Below are 23728 nucleotides of genomic sequence, written 5' to 3'. Positions count from 1 at the left end.
GGAGAAAAGTGCCACCTCCTGGTGAAAAGTAAAACAGTATTACAAACAGCATCCACAGACACACCCACAGTAGTCATGTTCTGTACAGCTACTATCATCACCTTCCCATTTTGTAAATACTATTCAATCAAAACTCTTTAAATTTCTTACCTGCTACCTGTGATTCAGGGAGTGATAACCAACATCTGAATAACTACTATGTGCCAGATATTGTACAGGCTGCTTTCATGTATATCTTACTTACTAACCCTGAAAGGTTGGGTATTTTACCCTTGGTTCCTAAATGAGAAAACCAAGGTTCAGAGGTTTGGCTCCTTACCCAAGTTACAAAGTGGTAAGTGGCTTGGTTGGGATTGAATCTTAGGCTATTTGACTGTAAAGCCCAAGTTCTTTCCCCTAGAGATAATTCTTGCTAATCAAAATCATTGTAACTTAATGTGAAAATTATTGAAATAGTGCATGCACTGTGCCTGGCATGTATTAGATACTCAATTAATAATGACTATCATCCAAGGATCAGCAAACTTTTTCTGCAAAGGATCAGATAGTAAATAGGCTTTGGAGGTCACATACTGTCGCCCTTGCATATTCTTTGTTTTATTTTATATCCCTTTAAAAATGAGAAAACTCTTCTTGGCTCCCGGCACATACAACAATTTAGGCCAGAGGCCACAATATGGCTTGTGGGTCACAGTTTGCCGATCCCTATAAACATTTATTTACACCATTATCATGATTGAAAATAAACATAGTTAAGGACTACTTAAAGGTTATGTTAGACCTTTCAACCTATTTCTTCACTTATTACCACATAACATACCAATTAACTTAAAAATAAACAAAATATTACCTTTTTTTCTGGAGAGAACTTAAGGGGTTCTACAATGTACAAATCATTTGGATCTACTGTAAGAAAAAAAAAAGCAGATGTAAAATAAAAAGTGGAATATGTTACAATTAAATACTAAAAGAAAAAATCATCCCTTAGTGATTTTATTAATAGAACCAATTCATTTATATTTATGCCGAGTTAACTATATATTTATGCATTTTAAATTAGTAAGCCAAAAGAGGCAAGGTGGGAGATGGTACCACTCTTATTTTGGATCTTCAAATAACTGAACTTCCTTGTTAAATTCTTAACAAGTATAACTGATGATATATATCTATACTTTCTTGTTAAGTTTTTATACTTAACAAGTATAACTTAACGATATATAACTATACTTCCCTGTTAAGTTTTTAAACAATATCTCACTATCAACCAACACAGTAAGGACTTTTTTTTGGGCCCTACTTTCTTACCTGATGAGAAAAATAACATTTCTGGATAAGCTAACACCAAACCTACAGATCATTTAAATATTTTCTGAAAAGACTAAACTCTACATTGTGTTGAAAAGGTAGATTAACAATGTACAATAAACAGCTGTCATCACATAAGGAAGCCAGTTAAGGAAACATACATATAAAAAGAAATCCAAGAAATCTTTTTCAAATTATTTATTACTATGATCAAAACTATGAACTCCAAAATCTAAAAATAACTTGAAACATGCAATATATAGAACCAAGCAACAATAAACAAACACTTCTGGCATAGCTAGAAAATTAGATCTATTAGTTTTAGCTAAAAGTTTATAAGATTTCATTACTTTAAGCACATTCAGGATACCCCTATACCCAATCTCCACATTGCCAAGATAAGCACACATACAAAATAGGGGCCATGAGACTTTAGTCCTATCCAACCCATTAAAAGTAAACAATTTAAGTAAGACAGAGATAGAAATTTACAAGTAGCAAATTTAGTATAAAACCTTCACTCACATATAGGAAATTTCTTAATTAACACAATTTGACCAATTATAATTTTTTACATTATATCTTAGAGAAAACATTCCTCTAAACAGTCATTTCTACCAGATTACTAATCTTAAATTGCTTTTTAAAAAAATCATGATGTCTGCTTCTAGGAATGGTTATGTTATTCAGATCAACCTCTCAACTAACAGCAACTGACTATGATGGGTTTTTAAAAAAAATCACTAAAAGCATTTAAGAGCTGCCAAGAAAGTAAATAATCCCTAGATCAAAACTGAAAAGAAAAGTAGGAACTCAGACAGTCAAGTAGAACACAGAAGTCATTTCCGTTCTGAGAGCATTTGCCAATGCAAGAATATATGAACTCTGGTTCTGACGGTATCAGAAAGGAATGGATCAGAAATCAGATTCCAGGGCCCACAGAAAGTAGTAGTCTAATAAGATACCTGTTCCCTCTACACAGTAAGCTGGGTCTCCCAAGGACTATATCCTCAGGGAAAGAATGAAACCATTCAGGGACTTGCAGGCCAAACTCCTATCATCTGGTGGTACAATAAAACTCAAGCCATGAATGTAAAGTGTTATGTAAATGTAAAGTGAATACAAATTCTCTCTGGAATAAGAACCTATAGCTCTCAAATTATCCCTACAAATAATTTCTCAAAGAGAAGGAATAGCACATAAAGACAAAACACATCTTGAGCAAAAGCCTACAAAGACAATTAATGAACAGATTCACAAAAAAAAATAAGATGTTAAAACTATCAAACACAAATTATAAAGACAATTACGCTTACTATGTTTAAATAAGAAACAAGCTTGAAAATATCCGCAGGAAATCTAAAATCAGAAAAAAAGACCTGGAAGTTTAAAAAAACTATGAACAGAACTCCTAGAAATGAAAAAAAAAATAACTGAAATTAAAAACTCAATGAATTAATTTAATAACATACTAGACACAACTGAATGCTGGCCTGGAAGACAGATCAGAAGAAATCATTCAAAAAACAGGAATAGCCAGGTGCAGTGGCACACATCTGTCATCCTAGCACTTTGGGAGGCCGAGGGGAAGGATCGCTTGAGGCCAACCTTAGCAACACTGTGAGACTCCATCTCTACAAAAAAATAGAAAAATTAGCCAGGCGTGGTGGCATGCACCTGTAGTCTCAGGTACTCATGAGGCTAAGGCAGGAGGATCACTTGAGCCCAGGAGTTGGAGGCTGCAGAGAGCTATGATGATGCCACTGGACTCTAGCCTGGGCAACAAAGTAAGACTGTCTCAAAAAACAAAACAAACAAACAAAAAAAGCCCAAAATAAATAAAAACACAGCAAAAAAAGGCAAAAAGATAGAAACTGGACAAGACAAAAAGGGTATATAGGGAGAAGGACTAACATGTTTAATTAAATTCAAGAATCTAAAAGAGAATGGGCAGAGGTAATATCTGGATGGGAAAAATGATGGCTGAGAATTTTCCAATACTGATAAAAGATACCTACCAATCCAGAGATTCAAAGGGCCCAAGAAATCTGAAAGAAGATTAAAGAAAGAAAGAAAAAAAAAGAACAATATTTCAAGTTTAAGGGAACTAATGACAAATTAAAGATCTGAAGAATAAAGAAATTAGTAGATGTGTGGATAAATTTACATAAACATTAAATGTAAAAAGTAATAATAATACCTTATAGAATTAAAATTAAGCAAAAAAGAAACAACTAAATAACAAGAATAATAATATATAAATCAGGTTGGGGATAAGTAAGAGTTTTAAGATCTTTGTATTATACAGGAGAAGTAAAAGTATTAACTTTAGACTTTGATAAGTATGTATAGTTTCCAGGGTAATCAGTAAAAGAACAAAAACAGTATATAACTTCCAACGTAATGACAATAAAAGGGAAAGAAATATCTACTTCCTCCCCAACAAAAAATCTTAATGGAGAAAAGGGGAAAAAAAAGAGCAGACAACAGGCAAAAGATAAGATGTGAACACCTTTGCACTAATAAATTTTAACATTCAGATGAAATGAACGAGTTCCTGAAATTTGTAATTTAAAGTGACAAGAAATCCCAATTCCTAGAACCTGAGTTAAAGGTTCAAAATTCCTTTTAACGAAGAAAATTCCAGACCTATATATCTTTACTGATTCAAGAAAGAAATAAGCTCCTCCTGAGAACAGGGAGAAAAAGGGACAGCACTGCCTATCTAACATATATGTCATATATATTTGACATATATAAGCCTTATATGTCAAAACTGAACATGAGAAATACAATATTTCATGCCAATCTTATTCATGAATAGATGAAAAATTCTTAATTATCAAACATAATTATGTAAAAACATAACACATATAGTTACAAAATTCATACACATATACATCATAACCAACTGATATTTAAGAATGCAATAAAAGGTTAACATTAGAAAATAAATTAATGTAATTCATTTCCATAACCTTACAAAAAATGATCACCTCAAAAGATGCTAAAAAAAGTTATGGCAATATTAAACAGATTCATGGGGAAGGGGAACTATTAGCAAGCTAGGAATAGAGGGGAACTTCCTCAGATAAAGGGTTATCTACAAAACATGTATGACAAATATAATACTTAATAGTAAAACACTGAAAGCTTTCCCTTTGGCAACAAGACAAAGATGCTTGTCAACCACTTCTACTTACCACTGCTGAAAATGCTACCATCACAGTTAGGAAAGCAAAGGAAATAAAAGCTATAAGGATTGGCAAAGAAGAAAGAAAATTGTCTTTATTCTCAGAAGATGTACCTGAATTGACAGAAAATCCAAAATAAGCTACAAATGAATTACTCCAGTAAAACAACATTGTTTACATTAAATGTGAAAATCAATATAAAAATCTAGGGACTTCTGGTTTCTGGTCCAGCATGTAGGATGCATAGAGGATGCCACTTTGTCCTAACAAGTAAAAGGCTGAACAAACTGAAACACCAACTCTTCTTAGATCTATCAGAAATATGAGGTCACAGGGCAAACTATTACCCCCAGACAGGTGAATGCAGAGAATTACAACCTACTGGAGCAGAAATCCAGAAGCAGACACCTCTGAGGGAACCAGCACCTTGGTATGGAAACATAAATTGTAATTGATGAATTGTTGGAGGCTCAGTGTGGATAAGACTGTGAGTTAAAAGCTCCAGGGGGACTGAGTCATGGGGGTGTGAGGGGCCTCACACTTTCATGAATTTTATTTCCAGCAGCACAACCAGGTCCTTACCATTTTGAAATATACCAGAGTATTCTGTTCTTCTTAACAAGGCCTGACCTCAGGAGAAACTATTTTACCAGGGCCTAATCTGCTAGGGTTTTAACAGAGCCTAACCTACCTGGGGAAAGAGAAATACAAGCAAACTTGTCCCACCTAGATGGGGGGGGGGGGGGACTGAGAAGCACTGGCAAAGTTCACAGTCCAGGGCACAGGCTCACCAAAAGACTAAGATCTAATCATAGGCCTACAGAATGCTTCCCCTGACCACTACATATTACTGAAGGCCTATTTACCCTTTCAACAAAAAATTATAAGGAATACTTAAAGGGAAAAAACACAGTTTGAAGAGACTAAACAAGCATCAGAACCAGAGTCAGGTATAGTAGAAATGTTGGGATTATCAGACCAGAAATTTTTTAAAAATTATGATTAATATTATAGGAAGAGATAACCTTGACTTTATTTTTTTCTGTCAAAGTGTCAGAAAGTAACACACTTCTATATACCTTACTGTGCCTGACTAGTCCACCAACTTTAAATATTTACTATACTAAGAGCCCCTTACCTCCTCTTCTTGTGTGTCTTAGCCCGCCAACTCTAAACATTTACTATACTAACAGCCCCCTAACTCCTCTTCCTTTATGTCTTGATAACATACCTTAGCGAGTCGGATAAGAACAAAATTGTGCAGTCAAAATCCCAGCCAATGAGATGAGACACAGCCATAGGTCTGCGTTAGAGATAAAAGGTAAAAAAAAAAACAAAAAAAAAACAACCCTATAGTGCATGTTGGCTGGCTACTCTGACTGCCGCTAGGCACCCTTCTGATCAAAAATAAAGGTTTTGCCTTGCTGAGACAATTTACGGTGCCTATTTTCTTAATGACACCGTGGGTCATTTCCAACAATATGTGAGGGGCTTTAAATGAAAAAAGTAGACAACATGCAAGAACAGATGGATAATATAAGCAGAGATATGAAAATTCTAAGAAAGAATAAAAAATAAATGCTAGAGATCAACAACACAACAACAGAAATGAATGCCTTTGACGGACCTATTAGTAGACTGGACAAGGCTGAAGAAAGAATCCTTGAATTTGAGGATATGACAATAGAAACTTTCACAAAAACTGAAAAGCAAAGAGGAAAAAAAGGACTGAAAAGATAGAACCAAGTATCTAAGAACTGTGCAATAATTATAAAAGATATAACATAAACACAAGGGGAATATCAGAAAAAGAGGAAGGAATAGAAGCAATATTTGAAGCAATAATTACTGAGAATTTCCCAAAATTCTCTTGGGTTTCTGAAGTCAGATCTAATTCTTATCTTTGTTACTCTACTCTTCAAAAGTGAAGGAGAAATATTTTCTCAGACAAGCAAAAACTGAGAAAATTTGTTGCCAATAGACCTGACTTGCAAAAAATGTTAAAAGAAGTGTTTCAGAGAAAAAAAAAATTATATAGATCAGAAAACTGGATCTACCTAAAGATAGAGCATTGAAAAAGGAAGATAAAATAAAAACTTTGATTCTTCTCATTCTTCATTAATCTAACACAGTGGTCCCCAGCTTTCTTTTGGTACCAGGAACTGGTTTCATGGAAGACAATTTTTCCATGGGAGGTGGGGTGGAGTTAGCTCAGTGATGCATGGCTCAGTTCCTTAACAGACCACAGACCGGTACCAGGCCATGGTCCAGGGGTTGGGGACTGCAGATTTAACAGATAACTATTTGTTCAAAATATTACAATAGTAACATTGTATCAAGTGTGCTTATGTGTGTGTATGCATAAGCCTATGTGTAAGTGAAATGAATGACAACAATGATACAAGGGAAGGGAGGGAAGATTTAGGATTATTTTGTTAATATAAGGTACTCACACTACTTGTGAAGAGGTATAGTGTTATCTGAAAGTGGACTTGGATTGGTTGTAAATATGTATTGCAAACTCTATGGCAATCACTAAAAAAAGTAAAAATGCTCAATTAAAACCACAAAAGGAAGAAAAAGTGAACAAAACAAAATCAGGAACAAAAAACAAGGACTACAAATAGAAAACAGTAACAAATGTGGTTGATATTAAGCCAACTATATCAATAATCATTTTAAACATCAATAGTCTAAATACACCAATTAAAAGGTACAGATTGTCAGAGTGAATCAAAAATCAAGACCCAAATATACGTTGTCTATAAGAAAACCACTTCAAATAAAAAGATACATATAGGTTAAAATAAATAAATGTAGAAAAATATACCCGGCGAATATAAACCAAAACAAAGCGGGAGTAGCTGTATTAATTTCAGACAGAGCAGACTTCAGATAAAGGAAAATTATCAGTGATAAAGAGGGGAGTTACATAATGATAAAGGGGTCAATACTTCAGGAACACATAATGATCCTGATCCTTTTTTTTTTTTTTTTTAAATGTTAGTGGCTTATTAGATTTTTTAAAAAGAATACTGCACGTGCCAAACAAAACATACCCAGGGCTACCCATGTGCGACCTTTGTCCGCAGCTCCCAGCTGAGCTGATGGGCCGGAAGGAGCCCTGCTCCGTGAGGGCTTTGGAGGCCGCTCCAAGCCGTCCGCCAGCGGCTTTCCTTAAGCCATTTGACCTTTGCGGTTGGGTCAGCATAGAATGACTTTGGACCTACGCCAACCAAAGCCCAGGGTGCTCTTCACCTGGGGGTGGCCACCCAACCGAGTCTGTCCCAGCAGGTCATGAATCTGGACCGGGGCGTGCACCAATGGAGGGGGCAGGGCCAGAGGAGTAGGGCCTGGGTCTGAGCCAAGGTTGTGCCCACAAGCAGCTCCCTGCTCTAAGTTGCTCCTCTTGCCTGCCCTCCCCAGGAGCAACCACTTGACCCAGTCACCCGCCGAGCTCCATTGGATGCATCTTACAACAGAGCATCAAAATATGTGAGGCAAAAACTGACAGAACTGCAAAAAGAAAGTGATGAATTCACTATTATAGTCAGAGACTTTAACACCCCTTTATCAGAAGTGTATAAATTCAGCAGGTAGAGGCTCAATAAGGACATGGAACTCAAACAGCACCAAAATCTATTGTATTTCTACAAAAGAACAATAAACACGCACACACACCAACATAGATATACAATGTTCTTCCCAAACTGATTTGTAGAGTCAAAGTAATCTCAACCAAAAGCCTAATGCTTTTTTGGTTGGATGAAACATTTAGTAGTTGATTGTAAATTTACATGGAAATGCAAAGAGCCAATCATGGCCAAGAAACCCAAAATAATTAAATATCCATGTAAAATGTTATATTGGAACCCCTATCTAATACTATACACACAAAAAAAATCAATTCCAGTTGGATTAAGGATCCAAAAATCAAAGACAAAATAAACATTTAAAAGAAAATACAAGAGAATAGCACCCATAGCCTTGAGTAAAAAATTCTGTTAAAGCAAGAGATAAAGAAGCACTAACTACAATGAAAAAAAAAAAATCACACATTTTGTAACACTAAGAGCTTCCTGTCTTATTTAAAAAACTCAGTCTCAAAGTGAAATAAGATATCTGTAACACATTTAACCAACCAATGTATAGAATCCAAATCCTAAAAAGAATCATAGACCATAAAAAAAAAAAAAAGACAACCCAACAAAAGAACAGGCAAAACCTTTAAAAAGCCAGAAAAGCCAAATGATCAAAAGGCATAAATAAAGAAGGTCAACCTCATTAGTAATCAGGTAAATGCAAATTACAGCTGCAATGAGGTTAACAAACATTTTTTCTTTTCAGCATATTATAGGGGTACAAATGTTTAAGTTACATTTATTGCTTTTGCCCCACCCAAGTCAGAGCTTCAAGCATATCCATCCCTAGACAGTGGTTAACAAACATTTTAAAACTTGAAAATTCCAAGTGTCAGTAAGAATGTAGAACAATGGAAACTCTCATATGCTGGTGGAAGCATAAACTGGTAGAACCACTTTAGAAAAGTGCCGTTATCTCATAACTTGCAGATAAGCATAGGCTACAAGCTACAACCCAGAAATTTTACATATAGGTAATATTCCTAGAGAAACTCACGCAACCATGTTCCAGTATGCAAACAAAAAAAACATTTATAAACAGCATTATTTGTAACAGCCTCAAGCTACAAACAAAAGCAGAATGGATGCATTGTGATTTAATCAGTCTCTGAAATACTATACATTATTGAAAATGGAATGCAATTATGTATATAAACCTTTAAAATATAATGCTGAATGAAAGAGACAAAAAAGAGTACATATGGTACGACTCCATTCATACAAAGCTCAAAGCCAGGCAAAATTCAAATTACAGATAGTAGTTACTTCTAGGATCAAGAACACCAAGAGTACTAGCCATGTGCTATTTCTTGATCTAGGTGTTAGATACACAGGTGTTCATGTTATAATTATTCAATGACTTGTACATTTTAGTTTTATAAACATTTTTTTCATTTCTCTTTTATTTCACAATAAAAATGTGTTTCAAAATCAAAACAATTTTGGTCTATCTGGATGGTCAATAAAAGTAACAGAGTTGCAAATCAAAGCACAAATTTGAGGAGGAGAGAGAGAGGAAGAACACTGAGAAGAAAATTTATAATGAATTACATACTTTATGTTACAACATGGATCATCTAATTCCAGTTATTACACAACTTCAAATACTTAATAGGCAAGAAATTACATAATTTGCCAATTCTGTATTAATACATATCAACTTTGTACAAAATACTAAGCTTAAGATAAAAATAAGACATGAGACATTACTACTGATGCCACAGAAATAAAAACGGTTATAAAAGATTACTATAAACAATTGTACACCAACAAATTGGATAAATTCCTAGAAACACACAACCTCCCATGACTGACTCATGAAGAAATAGAAAATCTGAGCATGGTGGAGCACTCCTATAGAACCAGCTACTCAGGAGGCTCATCGCTTGAACCTGGGAGCTCAAGGCCCTCCTGGGCAACATAGTGAGGCACCATTTCAAAAAAAAAAAAAAAAAAAAAAAATCTGAAAAGACCAATAATGAGTAAGGAGGCTGAATAAGTAATGAAAAATTTCCCAACCAAAAAAAGCCCAGGAACAGATGGCTTCACTGGAGAACTCTTACCAAATATTTAAAGAATTAACACCAATCCTAAAACTCTTCCAAAAAATTGAAGACAGAGAATACTTTCAAGCTCACTCTGTGAGGCCAGCATTACCCTGATAACCAAAGGCCAGACAGACACTACTAAGAAAACTACAGACCAATATTCATTATGAACACCGATGCAAAAATTCTCAACAAAATACTAGTAAACCAAATTCAACAGCATACTAACAGGATTACACACCATGACTACGTGGGATTTATTCCTGGAATGCAAAGATGGTTCAACATAAGAAAACAAATCAATGTAATAATATACCACATTAACAGATTGAAAAACAAAAACCACAAGATCTTCTCCATTGATACAGAAAAAGCATATGACAAGATAGATTCAAAACCCTGTCATGATAAAAACAGTCATCCCTCAGTATCAGGGGGATTAGTTCCAGCACCAACCAAGGATTCCAAAATCCTCAAGTTCCTTACATAAAATGGCATATTTGCATATAACCTACATACATCCTCCTGTATACTTTAAATCATCTCTAGATTACTTCTAATACCTAATACAATGTAAATGCTATGTAAATAGTTGTTATACTGTATTGGTTTTGTATTTGTATTATTTTTTATTGTTGTATTGATATTTTTTAGCTTTTTGCTCCCAAGTATTTTCAATCCACAGTTGGTTGAATCTGTAGATGGGAAACCTGTGGATACAGAGGGCCAACTGTACCAATAAATGAGTAATAGAAGGAAACTACCTCAACATAATAGAGGCCATTTATGAAAAGGCCACAGCTAACATCATACTTAATAGTGAGGCTGGGCACAGTGGCTCATGCCTGTAATCCTAGCTCTCTGGGAGGCCAAGGCGGAGGACAAATGGAGCTCAGGGGTTCAACAGCAGCCTGAGCACAGTGAGACCCTGTCTCTACCAAACAAAAAAGAAAAACAAAAATAAAAAAAAATACACATACTTAATGGTGAAAGACTGAAAGCATTTCCTCTAAGATCAGGAACAAGGCAAGGATGCCTGCTCTTGTAGTTTCTGTTCAACATAGTACTGGAAGTTCTAGCTAAGGAAATTAGGCAGGAAAAACAAAAGGTATCCAAATTGGGAATAAGTAAAATTATCTCTGTTCACAGATGACATGATCTTATATGGAGAAAACTCTAAAGATTTAAAAAAAAAAAAAAAAAGCCTGTTAAAACTAATAAATGAATTCACAGTATAGTTGTAGGACATAAAATCAACAAGCAAAACTCAGCTGCATTTCCAAACATTCACAATGAATAATATGAAAAAGAAATTAAGAAAACAATTCTATTTACAACAGCATCAAAAACAATAACATACTTAGGGATAAACCTAACTAAAAGTTAAAGACTTGTACACTGAAAAAACACTGATGAAAGAAATTAAAGAAGATACAAATAAATGGAAAGACATTCTGTGTTCATAGAATGAAAGCCTTAACATTGCTCAGATGTCTATACTACCTAAAATGATCTATAGATTCAATGCAATTTCTATTAAAATTCCAAGGGCACTATGCAGAAATAGAAAATTCACCCTAAAATTCTTATGAAATCTCAAGGGACCCTGAATAACCAAAAGAATTTTGAAAAGAACAAAATTAGAGAACTCATACTTTCAGATTTCAAAACACATTGTAAAGCTACAGTAATCAAAACAGTGTAGTAGTGGCGTAAAGACAGATGGACCACTGGCATTAAATAAAGAGGCCAGAAATAAACCCTCATGAATATGGTCAAATGATCTTCATTTCAACAAGAGTGCCAAAACCACTCAATGAGGAAAGGACAGTCTCTTCAACAAATGGTGCTGAGAAAACTGGATAGTCACATACAAAAGAATGAAATTGGACTCTTACAAAATGTATAAAAATTAACACAAAACGAAGGCCTAAATAAAGACCTAAATATATGAAACTCCTAGAAGAAAACAACAGGGAAAAGTTTCATGACTTTGGACTTGACAATGATTCTTGTATATGACACAAAAAGTACAAGCAACAAAAATAAAATAGATAAATGGAACTACTTCAAACTTAAAAACTCTGTACATCAAAGGACACAATCAGTAGAGTGAAAACACAATGTACAGAATGAAAGAAAATATTTACAAATCACATATCTAATAAGGGTTTATAATCCAGAACATATTAAGAACTCCTACAACTTCATAATAAAAAAATCAAATAACACAATTAAAAACTGGGCAAAAGACTTGAATATACATTTCTCTAAAGAAGATATACAAATGGCCAACAAGTACATTGAAAAGTTACTGAACATCACAGAAATGCAAATCAAAATCACAATAAGATATTACCTCATACCCATTTGGATGACTGCTACCAAAAAAACCCAGAACATAACCAGTGCTGGTGAGGATGGGAAGAAACTGGAACCCTCTTACGCTGTTGGCAGAATTATAAAATGGTGCAATAACTATGGAGGCGCCTCAAAAATTAAAAATAGAACTACCATATGATCCAGTAATGCCATTTCTGGCTATATATCCAAAACAATTGATATCAGGATCTTGAAGAGATATTTGTATACCCATGTTCATAGAAGTACTATGCACAATAGCCAAGAGAGGAAGCAACCCAAACATATATCAACAGATGAATGGATAAAGAAAATGTGCTATATATGTACAATGGAATATTATTCAACCTTAAAAAGGAAGGAAATCCTATCACATGCTATAACATGGATAAAACTTGAAGATACTATGCTAAGTAAAATAAGCCAATCACAGAAAGACAAATACTGTATTCCACTTATATGAAGAATCTAAAGTAGTTAAATTCATAGAAACAGAAAATGGAATAGTATTTACCAGGGGTTAGGAAGAGGAAAAAGCAGGGAGCTCTTGTTTAATGGGCATAGTTTCAGATTTGCAAGATGAAAACATTATGGACATCTGTTGCACAACAATGGAAATATACCTAACATTACTGAACTGTACACTTAAAAATGGTTAAGATGGTAAATTTTATGTGTATGTGCTTTTTACCACAGTTAAAAACAAAACAAAACAAGACATGGTCCCTTCTCACAGAGCTTAGAAGTGAAAATAAGGCAAGTACAAGACAGGTAAAATCAAAGCAGACTATGTAAATGCCATGAGAAGAGATCTAATTCAAACAGGAGAAAAAATAAGTGAATTAACTAACAAAAGAATCAGCATTAAAGTTAGTACTGTACCTACCTACTGTACTCAGCTTTCTTTACTTGTAAAGATAAACCAAGATGATACTGTTATTTAAAATAGAAGTAATTCTATTATCAGGTGCAAAAGGCTTCTATTTGATCTTAAAGAGTTAAAGAGGACAGAAATTATAAAAGAGCCATGATTTCACTTAATTTAAAATAAGACTAGATATACTGAGAAGGAAAAATATTTCTAACATTATTTCCTAATTGTATGAATATAGCTCAAATAAGGAATGCATACACACTCACCAGAATGGCTGAAGACCAAAAATACTAGATGTTAACTGGGATGTGGAACAACTCGTACTCTCATATACAGCTGACAGAAGGGCAAATCCACATAACACTCTGGAAAATTGTGTGGCAGTATTTACTAAAACTGACCATACATATACTATTATCCACTACATATACTATTATCCACTTCTAGGTGTATACCTAACAAAAATGTGGCTGGGCGCAGTGGCTCACGCCTGTAATCCTAACACTCTGGGAGGCCAAGGCAGGAGGATTGCTTGAGGTCAGGAGTTCAAGAAATGCACACGTGTTCACTAAAAGATCTGTAATAGCCCCAAATGAAAATAATCCAAATGTAAATGAATAATACGCAATATATTTGTATAATGGAATACTGTACATGAATAAGAACAAACAAATGACTACACTCAATAGCATGGTGAATCTTACAATAGTTGGAAGTTAAAATACTGACTACTCTGGAAGGGAATGGGTCTCTAGTGACCAAAAGAGCATAAGGAACTTTTTGAGGTGCTGGATAATGTTCTGCTTCTTAATCTGGGCGTTGTTTACACAGCTGTGTTCAGTTTGTGAAAATTAATCAAGTTTTATATATAACTAACTTTCTTGTATGTAATACTTCCATTACAAATTTCACTTCCAAAAGAAAAAAAAAAAAAAAAGACAAGCAGGAAGGAGGAAGAGATTTATTAGCCCTAAGTAAACACACACGTAATGGGTTAAGTCTATAAAGCTCTGTGGCAATAAACCAGTGAAGGTCAGAAATGATTACTTAAATGGTTAAATAAACCGAAACATGCTACTTGGTTATTAAATCCTAAAGAAAGAGACAACAGCCAGTGATTATTAAGGAAGCACGCCTAATTGAAATATGTAATTAAGCTGGTTATTTTAATATTGCTATGAAGACAAATTTCTAAGTCACTTAATGAGCATTAATTACAAAGATACTGAAATAGGAAAACAGCCACTCAGTACACATATATTCATTTAAATGGAAGTATTTATTGAGCATTAGACAACAGAACCCAACTATAGGCTCTGGGGCTATACAAGAGAGACAAGACTTTTGCTCAGAAAGTGCCTCACAGTCCTAAACTAGAGACAAAAGGGGTCCTACCTGTATAAGAAGAGGAGGCAGATAAGCACAGGATGCTATGGGAGCACATTCAGGTTTTCCATATCTGTTGAACTTTCTCAAACACCCCTTTCTAAAAAGAAATACTTCTAAACAGGAGCATGTGCAAACAAAGCTACCAATTGCTAATCAAATAAACTAAGCCCGCCTCCCACCCTCTGGGCTTTTAGAAACAAAGACAGATATAAAATGTGAAAATGATAAAGTGGCTTTGACATAGAACAAACACAAAGGCTACTTGTATCCATTTTTTGATGCAGATGGTCACAAACACAATACTGACGTTATACTTATGCCAGAAGTAAGCTAGTTTCATGTTTATATATACATATTGCATAGCCACAAAAATCTACCTTCTTTGCCAGTTAACTGTAGAGACTTGGATCTGATGAGTGGGAATGAAGTTCTTCTTTTCAAATTCATATCATCATAGGAAGAGAAACACCTAACATATTAAGAAAAATCAATATTGGGTAAAATGAGTAAACTACACATAAATATAACTGTAGTTGAGGCTAAATGGAGGCTACTGAGAACTGTACATACCAATAGGACTAACTCTAACACTCTAGTTATTGCTAATGAAAATAAAAAAATTAAAGATCTTTGTCTAAAATGTACTATATTAAAATACCTATTTTCCTCCTCCTTTGGAATTCCACATTTGAGTTTCTTTCTCAACCAAAACATTTCAAGTGTTTTATGTACTTACTGTTAGTGTTTTCACTATAGTTCAAAGAGCCAATCAGGCATAGGACCATCTGACTACCCCAATGATGTTTTTTAAATATTTTAGTATCAAGATAATCAAATGGGGAAACGAATTACCTCAGTATCCCTTTATCTAGTCAAAATTTCTCAAAAATATAAAAAGCATAGTAAAAAAAGAACATTGTGAAATATAAGGCTGGCATTACCTTTTAGGGCTTGGAAACTGATTACTTTTAGGAAGTTTTGAAATATAGTCTCCATCAAATTGAGAAGTGTTTCGACAACGCTGCATACAAAGCATCAGTGCCAAGACAACACAAAGAATCAAAGATATGACAAGATAGCTTTGTCGGTCTGAAACCTGAGATAAAAGTAAAAAAATAATAATAGTAAATCATATTAGAAAAAATACAGTGCTATTTAAAATTCAAAGGACAAATCATTTTAAACATTTTTTAAATTTGCTTCAAAACCATAAATGCAGGGCATACTCTTTGAAAATGAACTATTAAATCAACGTTTTTCTTTTTTTCTTCTCCTCTCCCCACTAATTCTTCCTTTGAAAATTTTCAAACCTACGGAAAAGTTTTAAAAATAATACAATAAACATATTTATGCTTTTCATCAACTGTTAACATTTTGTCACATTTGGTTTGCTTTACATTTGAATTATCTCCTCAGGGAGAAAAGAATATTGTGCTTCACTCAGTCTTTACCATCTTGTAAAACTGAACCACCAATCACCCAGTTATTTAAGGCAAAAATCTAAAAAACACCCTTATTTCCTCATCCCCTCACACCCAACATTTCAACAAAGCTTATCCTTCTAATCTTAAATATATCCTGAATTCAACAATTGTATACAATACTCCCCTTCTAAAATCCTAGTCCAAGCCAGCATTATCACCTCACCCAGGTTACTAAAATTGCCTCCTAATGAGCTTTCTCTCCGCTTCTGCTCTTCCTGTTCTCCAACAGACAATTCTCCACAGAGCAACATTTGGGGGGTTTCTCAAAGTGTTAAGCATTAATGACATGGTCCATAACACTTCTTTACTTAATACTTTCCAATAACTTACAATGATTCAGATAATACTCAAACTCTAAATTTCCTGCGAAGTGCTACATGACCAGGCCCCTGCCAGTATCTTCAACCCATATCTCAGCCTCACTTCTCTCACTCACTATGCTCCAGCCACACTAGCTTTTTTTCTGCCCTCAAACACATCACACTGTGTCAAATCTTGGGTCCTTTGCCCTAGTTCTACTAGTATTAGGTTCATTCTCATCGCAGGCAATGTGTGGCTGCTTGAGGAGTCTCTTGAGCGCTCAGTTCTAATGCTACGTCCTCAGATAGGCCTTCCAAGATCACTGTAGCTAAAAATAAAGCACCACTCCTTACCATCACCACCCTACACGCATACGTTTCTTTCTTTTTTCTTCATATTTTCCATAGCACTTATCACTAGGAGAAATTATCACCTGTTTATAAATTTAATATATGCATTCTATCCCTTCCCCAGAACACAAATCCTGTGAGGCCAGGGACTATTCATTGCGGTATGCCACAACCTAGGACTATACAGCGCATGTCTCATGTATACTAGGATGCTAAATAAATTTTTGTTAAATCAATGAAATTTTTGCTTTGTTAAGCAACTTGATAAGCCTTTTTGAACTGAAAATGAAGTATGTGTTCCTATCAATGTTTGCAAACAGCCTACTAGAATAGTTTTACACTTCTAAGGCCTAAATTATGAAAGTCATGTTTTACAAATATTATGACAATTAATATATTCCCCAAACTTAAATATTCCACATTCTGTTGTTCTGAAAAAGTTCTCCAAAAATGATAATTTTGTTTGGTTAAAGTTTTTAGGTACCACTTTCTTGTTAATAAGCTTGCCTTCGTGACAACCTCCATACATGCATTGTATCTCACAATACTAGAATAACAATTACCTCCTGTTTTAATTCTGCCACCGTTGTTGATAAGTTTGAAACCAGTTGTGTCATGTTAGTCAGTTGTGCCTGTAGCAACTGGATGGCTTCAGTTTGCCGCTGATCCTATGATAAAGGAGTAAGTGTCATTTTTCTTTGTGTTTTATCTGTATACTAACTACATTACAAATTGAAGTAAAATAATCTGCAAAAAACACTAAGTTCTTCCAAAACAAATGTACTAATAGGAAGCTCTTAATGAATAAATACTGTAAAGTTTGACCAGATTAAAAACCAAACAAAGCACTTCAAGAATCTGGGACCTATGTTTGACTCCCCCAACCATAAAATTTTTTTGCCACTCACTGCTACAATGTGAACTACTGTGTAACAGAAGTAGATAAAGTACTCTTCAAATTAATATGGGCTCCATATATATAAACTAGTATATCACCAGCTATATACAAAAACAGTCACTTTGCCAAATATGCATTTTTAAAAGCAAAGCAATTGGACAAAGACATAATGAAAACTTTTTGAAGAATGTTTTTGGATATAAAGTAGGCTCAATACCAAGAAAGCTTTAAAATTTCTCTTTCATAGCATATCATGATAGAACTCAGGATGTTATAGTCAAATATCTATAACTGTTCGTCTAATCAATGCTAAAATATCACCAATGAAAAGAAATTCATGAAAAATACTCATCTTTCCATTTTTTGGGCAGCTCTGGAATTTAGAAACTTTTATAATCAACAAACATGTCTTATTTAAAATATCATTTGCATGTCTATTTTAGGGAATTATACATTACACTCATAGTTATGAACCTATATTAGGGAAGCTGAACTGAAAATTTGACCTTATAATAATAAATTTAGGGAGGAAGAAAAAAGGGCAGGAAGAAGTCAATGAAATGTAAAACTCTAATTTAGGACCCTATATGAAATGTTTACATAACTATTTATTATTCTAGACTTAAGTTTTTGAAATTTAGATTCAAAAAATTTTAAGTGTCAGTGGTGCATTTGTGTGTGGGTAAGTTGGGGGTGGTGATATATAAAACTGTAATAATAGGTTTTCACTTACTTCCCTTACTATGACCCACTATGGTACTTTCTATCCTACTTCATTTTTAAAAATGCTAAATGTGACTCATTAAATTGTTTCTTTTGAATCCTGACTCATATTTGATACTGATAAATTCAAGGCAATTATAAACATTTAAAGTATGAGCTGTTAAATTTAATAGATTGGTTAATGCTTTGAATCAAGATTTACTTCCAATAGTGTTAATACACAAGATCACTGAAAAGTACTTAAGTCTTTGAGACACAAGACATAAATGTAAGCAAAGAGGAAATATAGAAGAGGGGAAATCGTATTAAAATTAATGAAGACCTAAATAAATACTGTGTCCATGGGTCAGAAGACTTAATATTGTTAAGATGTCAGTTCTCCAATTGATTTGTGAATTTAATGCAATCCCAATCAAGATTGAAATAGAGTTTTTTTTTGTGTCTGTGTGTGTGTGTTGTTTGTTTTTGTTTTTTTATTTTTTGTGGAGACGAACAAGCTGATTCTAAAATCCATATGGAGATGCAAAAAACCCAGTCAAAACAATCTTGGAAAAGAACAAAGTTGGAGGACTTAAGGCTACCTGACTTCAAGTGTCACTGTAAAGCTATAGCAATCACAATACTGTGGTATTAGCATAAAGAAAGACAAATAGATCAATAGAACAGAAGCCCAGAAACAGACCTATGGTGAACTGGTTTTTATCAAAAGTACAAAGGAAATTCAGTGGAGAAAGGACAGTCTTTTCAACAAATGATGCTAGAACAGATGGATATTCACATACCTTCCCCCTCCCCCCTTCTCCCCCAAAGAACCTTGATCCATACCTTGTAACACACAAAAAATTAACTCAAAATGAATCACAGCCCTAATGAAAAACTAAAACTATAAAACTTCTAGAAGAAAACATACGGGAAAACAATCTTTGTGATTTTGCATAGGGCAAAAATTACATAAAGAGAAAATTGATAAATTGGCTTCAACTAATCAATAATGTCTGCTCTTCAAACTACACTGTAACAAAAATAAGAAAACAAGTAATGGATTGGGAGAAAATATTTGCTGAGCATATCTCTGATAAAGTACTTATATTCAGAATATGTAAAGAACTCTCAAACCTTAATAATAATTTTAAAAAAAAAACAATAAAGAAGGAATCACAATTACAATGTGCCATGAACGGGGAGAAGGATGCACTTATTAACTAAACTCTCTGCAACCTCAGGCCTCCTTACCTCACCATGCCCTACTTCCAAATAACCTTTTAGAAAAGCTTAGTATAAAATTTCTTTATTGTGATAATACATCACACTTAAATGTGCAATACTGAAATTGTTTCCTTAAAATCAACAAGATAGGAGAAAAAAATGAAAAAGATAGGCGAAAAAAAGAAACAAAGTTGTTCTTATTTGCAGTCAATAAGATTATCTACATAAAAAACCACAGAAGATTTTTTTTCCTCCCAATCCTCCTGAAGATTTTAAAGAGTTTATGAAAGTTGCAGAAAAGTCCACTGCACTTCTATGGTGGACTACACACATACACACACAAAAAATGTAATATGAATAATGCTCAAGAAAATTTTCTCTAAAGGAAATGATGATGCTAACAGCTGATGTGACATCATATAACAGACTTAAACATCAGCTATTCGGGGAAAAAGTGAACTAACCATACTAATCCTTTTACCAGTGAGATCCTATAAAATTTAATGAAAATTCATATAAAATGTAAATAAGGGATGAAGGAGACCAACCTGCTCCTCTGCTATTCTTGAAGTATTCTGAAGTTTTACTATTGTTTTATTGAAAGCCTTTTGCATTTCTTCCATTTGTTTTCGGTACCTACAGAGTAAGAAGTGGTTTAAATTAGCTTTAATTTCTTATTCATTCACTTAGCACTGGAAACACTTTGATTTGGACATATGAGATAAATCATTTTTCTTAAAATGACCCTTATTCAGACCTGTGCAATACAGGAATATAGGGACATTTGCAAAGGTATAATGAAGAGGTTCCTTGAGGTATTTGCTACCTTCACATCAATTCTATGCATCTCATTGCTATATAAAATTTAGTGTTTCTGTGGTTTCCTTGGGGTGCAGATAGGGGTGGGGAAAGGCAAGAGCAGGTAACTAAGTAACTAAATGGGCATGTACAGGCACACACACACACAATTTGCCAATAAATTGTATGTATGAATTAGAAAGAAATTCCACTTAGGATATGACTGAGTGACATCTTATTAGTAACATTTCAATTTAAAGTGTAAGAAAAGGTGGTGTCTATATACTTGGTGCCTACATGATTGCAAAATGTTGGGGGAGAAACCCTAAGGACAATCAATGGACACTTAAGTGATTGAAAAAGAATACGTAGGTTTAAAAAATGAAGCTGTGCCTGAGGTCTTTTTTTTTTTTTTTTTTTTTTTTTTGAGACAGAGTCTCACTCTGTTGCCCAGGCTAGAGTGAGTGCCGTGGCGTCAGCCTAGCTCACAGCAACCTCAAACTCCTGAGCTCAAGCGATCCTCCTGTCTCAGCCTCCCGAGTAGCTGGGACTACAGGCATGCACCACCATGCCCGGCTAATTTTTTTTTTTTTTTTCTATATATATTTTTAGCTGTCCATATAATTTCTTTCTATTTTTTTAGTAGAGGTGGGGTCTCGCTCTTGCTCAGGCTGGTCTCGAACTCCTGAGCTCAAAGGATCCGCCCACCTCGGCCTCCCAGAGTGCTAGGATTACAGGCGTGAGCCACCGCGCCCGGCCTGCCTGAGGTCTTAATCACTGCAAAAACATACTGGCACTGTCTCTGGCACTTAGAAGCACACAACATAAATAATTAGAACTAGAACTAGGACCTGTTTAAAAGAGTGCGAACTGCAAATGTTGCCTAATCATCCAATTTAGTCTACCCTTGTCTTCATTTATCTAAACTTTTAAGTGATATCTGGTCAAGTTCCAGTAAGAGCTTTAAGGCCTATACATTATCATTTTTTCCATGAGGCCTCTGGGAATCAAACAATAAAAGTAGCTAAAGTTAAGCAAAAGAAGAAGAAAAAAGTGAGTATAAATAATTCAAACTTGTTATTAGCCTAATAACAAAGGTACTACGCCACTGAGAAGTACTTCTAAAACTTTAAAAAAACCATTAAGTCATTGATCAGCATTCAAATAGGTTTCTTTTTCTCTCTAGCTAAAAACTGTGCTTACTACTATTATATCATGAGATAATTAAATCCTCTCTTTCTGTGAGGATCATATTTCACTACTTAACTTACCGTGTTTAATAGATTGTGCTAATTCAAAATAAAGCTTACCTTTGGCTAAGCTCCTCCAGATAGCGACCACTGAGAGACATGTTAACTTCTAAGGCTTTAATACGATTATTAAGTCTCATAAATACTGACTCCTTTTGGTTTGATCCATGTACAAGATTTCCATTAGCATATCCTAGATCTGTAGAATTTTGCAATTCAGCATAAAAATCTGTAGCTGTCCTCTGTAACCCTTTCAAAAGGGCATCTTCGGGAGATTGTTCTTCCTCTTTTACTTCAGGTAATGAAGAAGAATCCACAACAGGAGTCAAAATTTGCTTTGGTGTGTCAGCTATGTTCATTTTGGCTTCCCCGTCTTCATTGTCTAGCACAGTGGCTGTGTTTAAAGGTGGCACTATTGTTTCAGATAGCTTTGTGGAAATTTGCATGGAGTTCATGTCTTCTCTTATAATATTATCCATTACCTCATTAACTTTATTTGTTTCATAGATAACAGATGGCTTCTCTATAGAACTAAAGCTCTCAGATTTTTTTTCTGTTTCATTATCAACCTCAATAGAACTCTCTTGGGGAATCACTTGTGATGGTGTATGTCCTGCCTCATATTTAACAGACTCAGATACTTCCATTTCAGATAATGAATTGATTTCTGGAGTAATATCTAAGAGAAGAGACTGAGAAAGAGTTTGAGGATGGCTTGGTTCAAGTTCAATTGCATCTACAGTGCGATTTATCAAATCAGTTTGGTGCATACTACTTAAGTCACCAAGAACAATTTCAGCTTCCCTTTCCATACCCTTACTGTCCAATTCTCCACTCAGAGGTTGCAATACTGAAACTTCTACTGATTCTGCAGGTAGCAGTAACGGTGGTTGAGCTGACACATGATAATCTTTTCCTTTACTCAGAGCAGTTCTACTGCGCTGCCAATAAACAGCAACTCTAACTGAACACCATTTAAATACATATTCTGAAAAACTAGAAATACAACAAATTGTGGTCAGTTCACTGCAAAATATTTGTGTCTCTGATTCAAACCAGGGTGATGATTCATCCTCCTGTTCACCGCTGCCCAGAAGGGTCACTGTAGATGGACTTGCCTCCTCTTCTTCTTCTTGAACTAATTGTACAATGGGATTCTCTTTTGGAGTATCTGGTGATGATGGCTCCATGTCATGTATGTGTACTTCAGTGGTTATATACCTAGAAATATATATCATAATTACAAATCACTTTATCTGAAAGTCTAAAGTTAAAATATTTTTAAATATTTTCAAATAAAATAAACATTATCATACATAAGATAAAAGGAAGGCTGGGAATTCAGAAGAAACTCAAATTATTTTTTGATGAATTTTTCATCTTCATTTTTATTATAAAAACAAATATGGCTCAGAAATGGTAACAGAAAGACCATTTATCGAGTTACCAATCAGATAACTCAAACCACATTTATCATATCAAACTTGCTTTCTTTTAATCTGTTTAAGAATTATAAGTGAATACTTCCATTCACTGAATGTATAGTATACCTTTCCTCCCATAATATAGTCACCAAATCTTTATAAGCCTCACCACTCATTACAGATCAGAAATTAACCTATCTAACAGCTATAAGCTCCAAAGCTAGAACCAGAATCCAGGATTCTTAATACTTATAAATGTACTCTGTGCTTGAATACCCTATTTTCAAAAGGCAGCTAGATTTCCCAAAGATAATTGTTCTGAGGATGATCTAAATTGCAACACAGCACTAAATACACACACAAGATCGTCTGCTTTAGAAGTGAAGAAACACATCCCCCCCACCAATAATCTTAATATTGTCTAGGCTAATTTTCTATTGTTAAAAGCCAAATACTTAAAAACTTAAATAAAAATTGTGGTTT

General features: G+C 34.4%; 1 protein-coding gene across 4 annotated transcripts in view; it reads right to left on the bottom strand.

The window, feature by feature from the left end:
- The window catches only part of SUCO (SUN domain containing ossification factor), an 84475-nt gene that overhangs the window by 2121 nt on the left and 58626 nt on the right, over positions 1-23728 (bottom strand). For 3 of the 4 annotated variants that reach the window (XM_069478355.1, XM_069478359.1, XM_069478357.1), the window contains 6 exons: positions 21882-23042; positions 20322-20409; positions 17510-17614; positions 15754-15908; positions 15190-15281; positions 851-906 (listed from right to left, as the gene is read on the bottom strand). In XM_069478355.1, the coding sequence (XP_069334456.1) occupies positions 851-906; positions 15190-15281; positions 15754-15908; positions 17510-17614; positions 20322-20409; positions 21882-23042 (1657 nt within the window). The remainder of the gene's footprint in view (positions 1-850; positions 907-15189; positions 15282-15753; positions 15909-17509; positions 17615-20321; positions 20410-21881; positions 23043-23728) is intronic. The other variant, XM_069478358.1, reaches the window with a different exon arrangement.

The sequence above is a fragment of the Eulemur rufifrons genome, chromosome 8, assembly GCF_041146395.1.
Source record: "Eulemur rufifrons isolate Redbay chromosome 8, OSU_ERuf_1, whole genome shotgun sequence".
NCBI classification, from domain to species: domain Eukaryota; kingdom Metazoa; phylum Chordata; class Mammalia; order Primates; family Lemuridae; genus Eulemur; species Eulemur rufifrons.
This window is presented reverse-complemented; position numbering and strand designations above follow the sequence as displayed.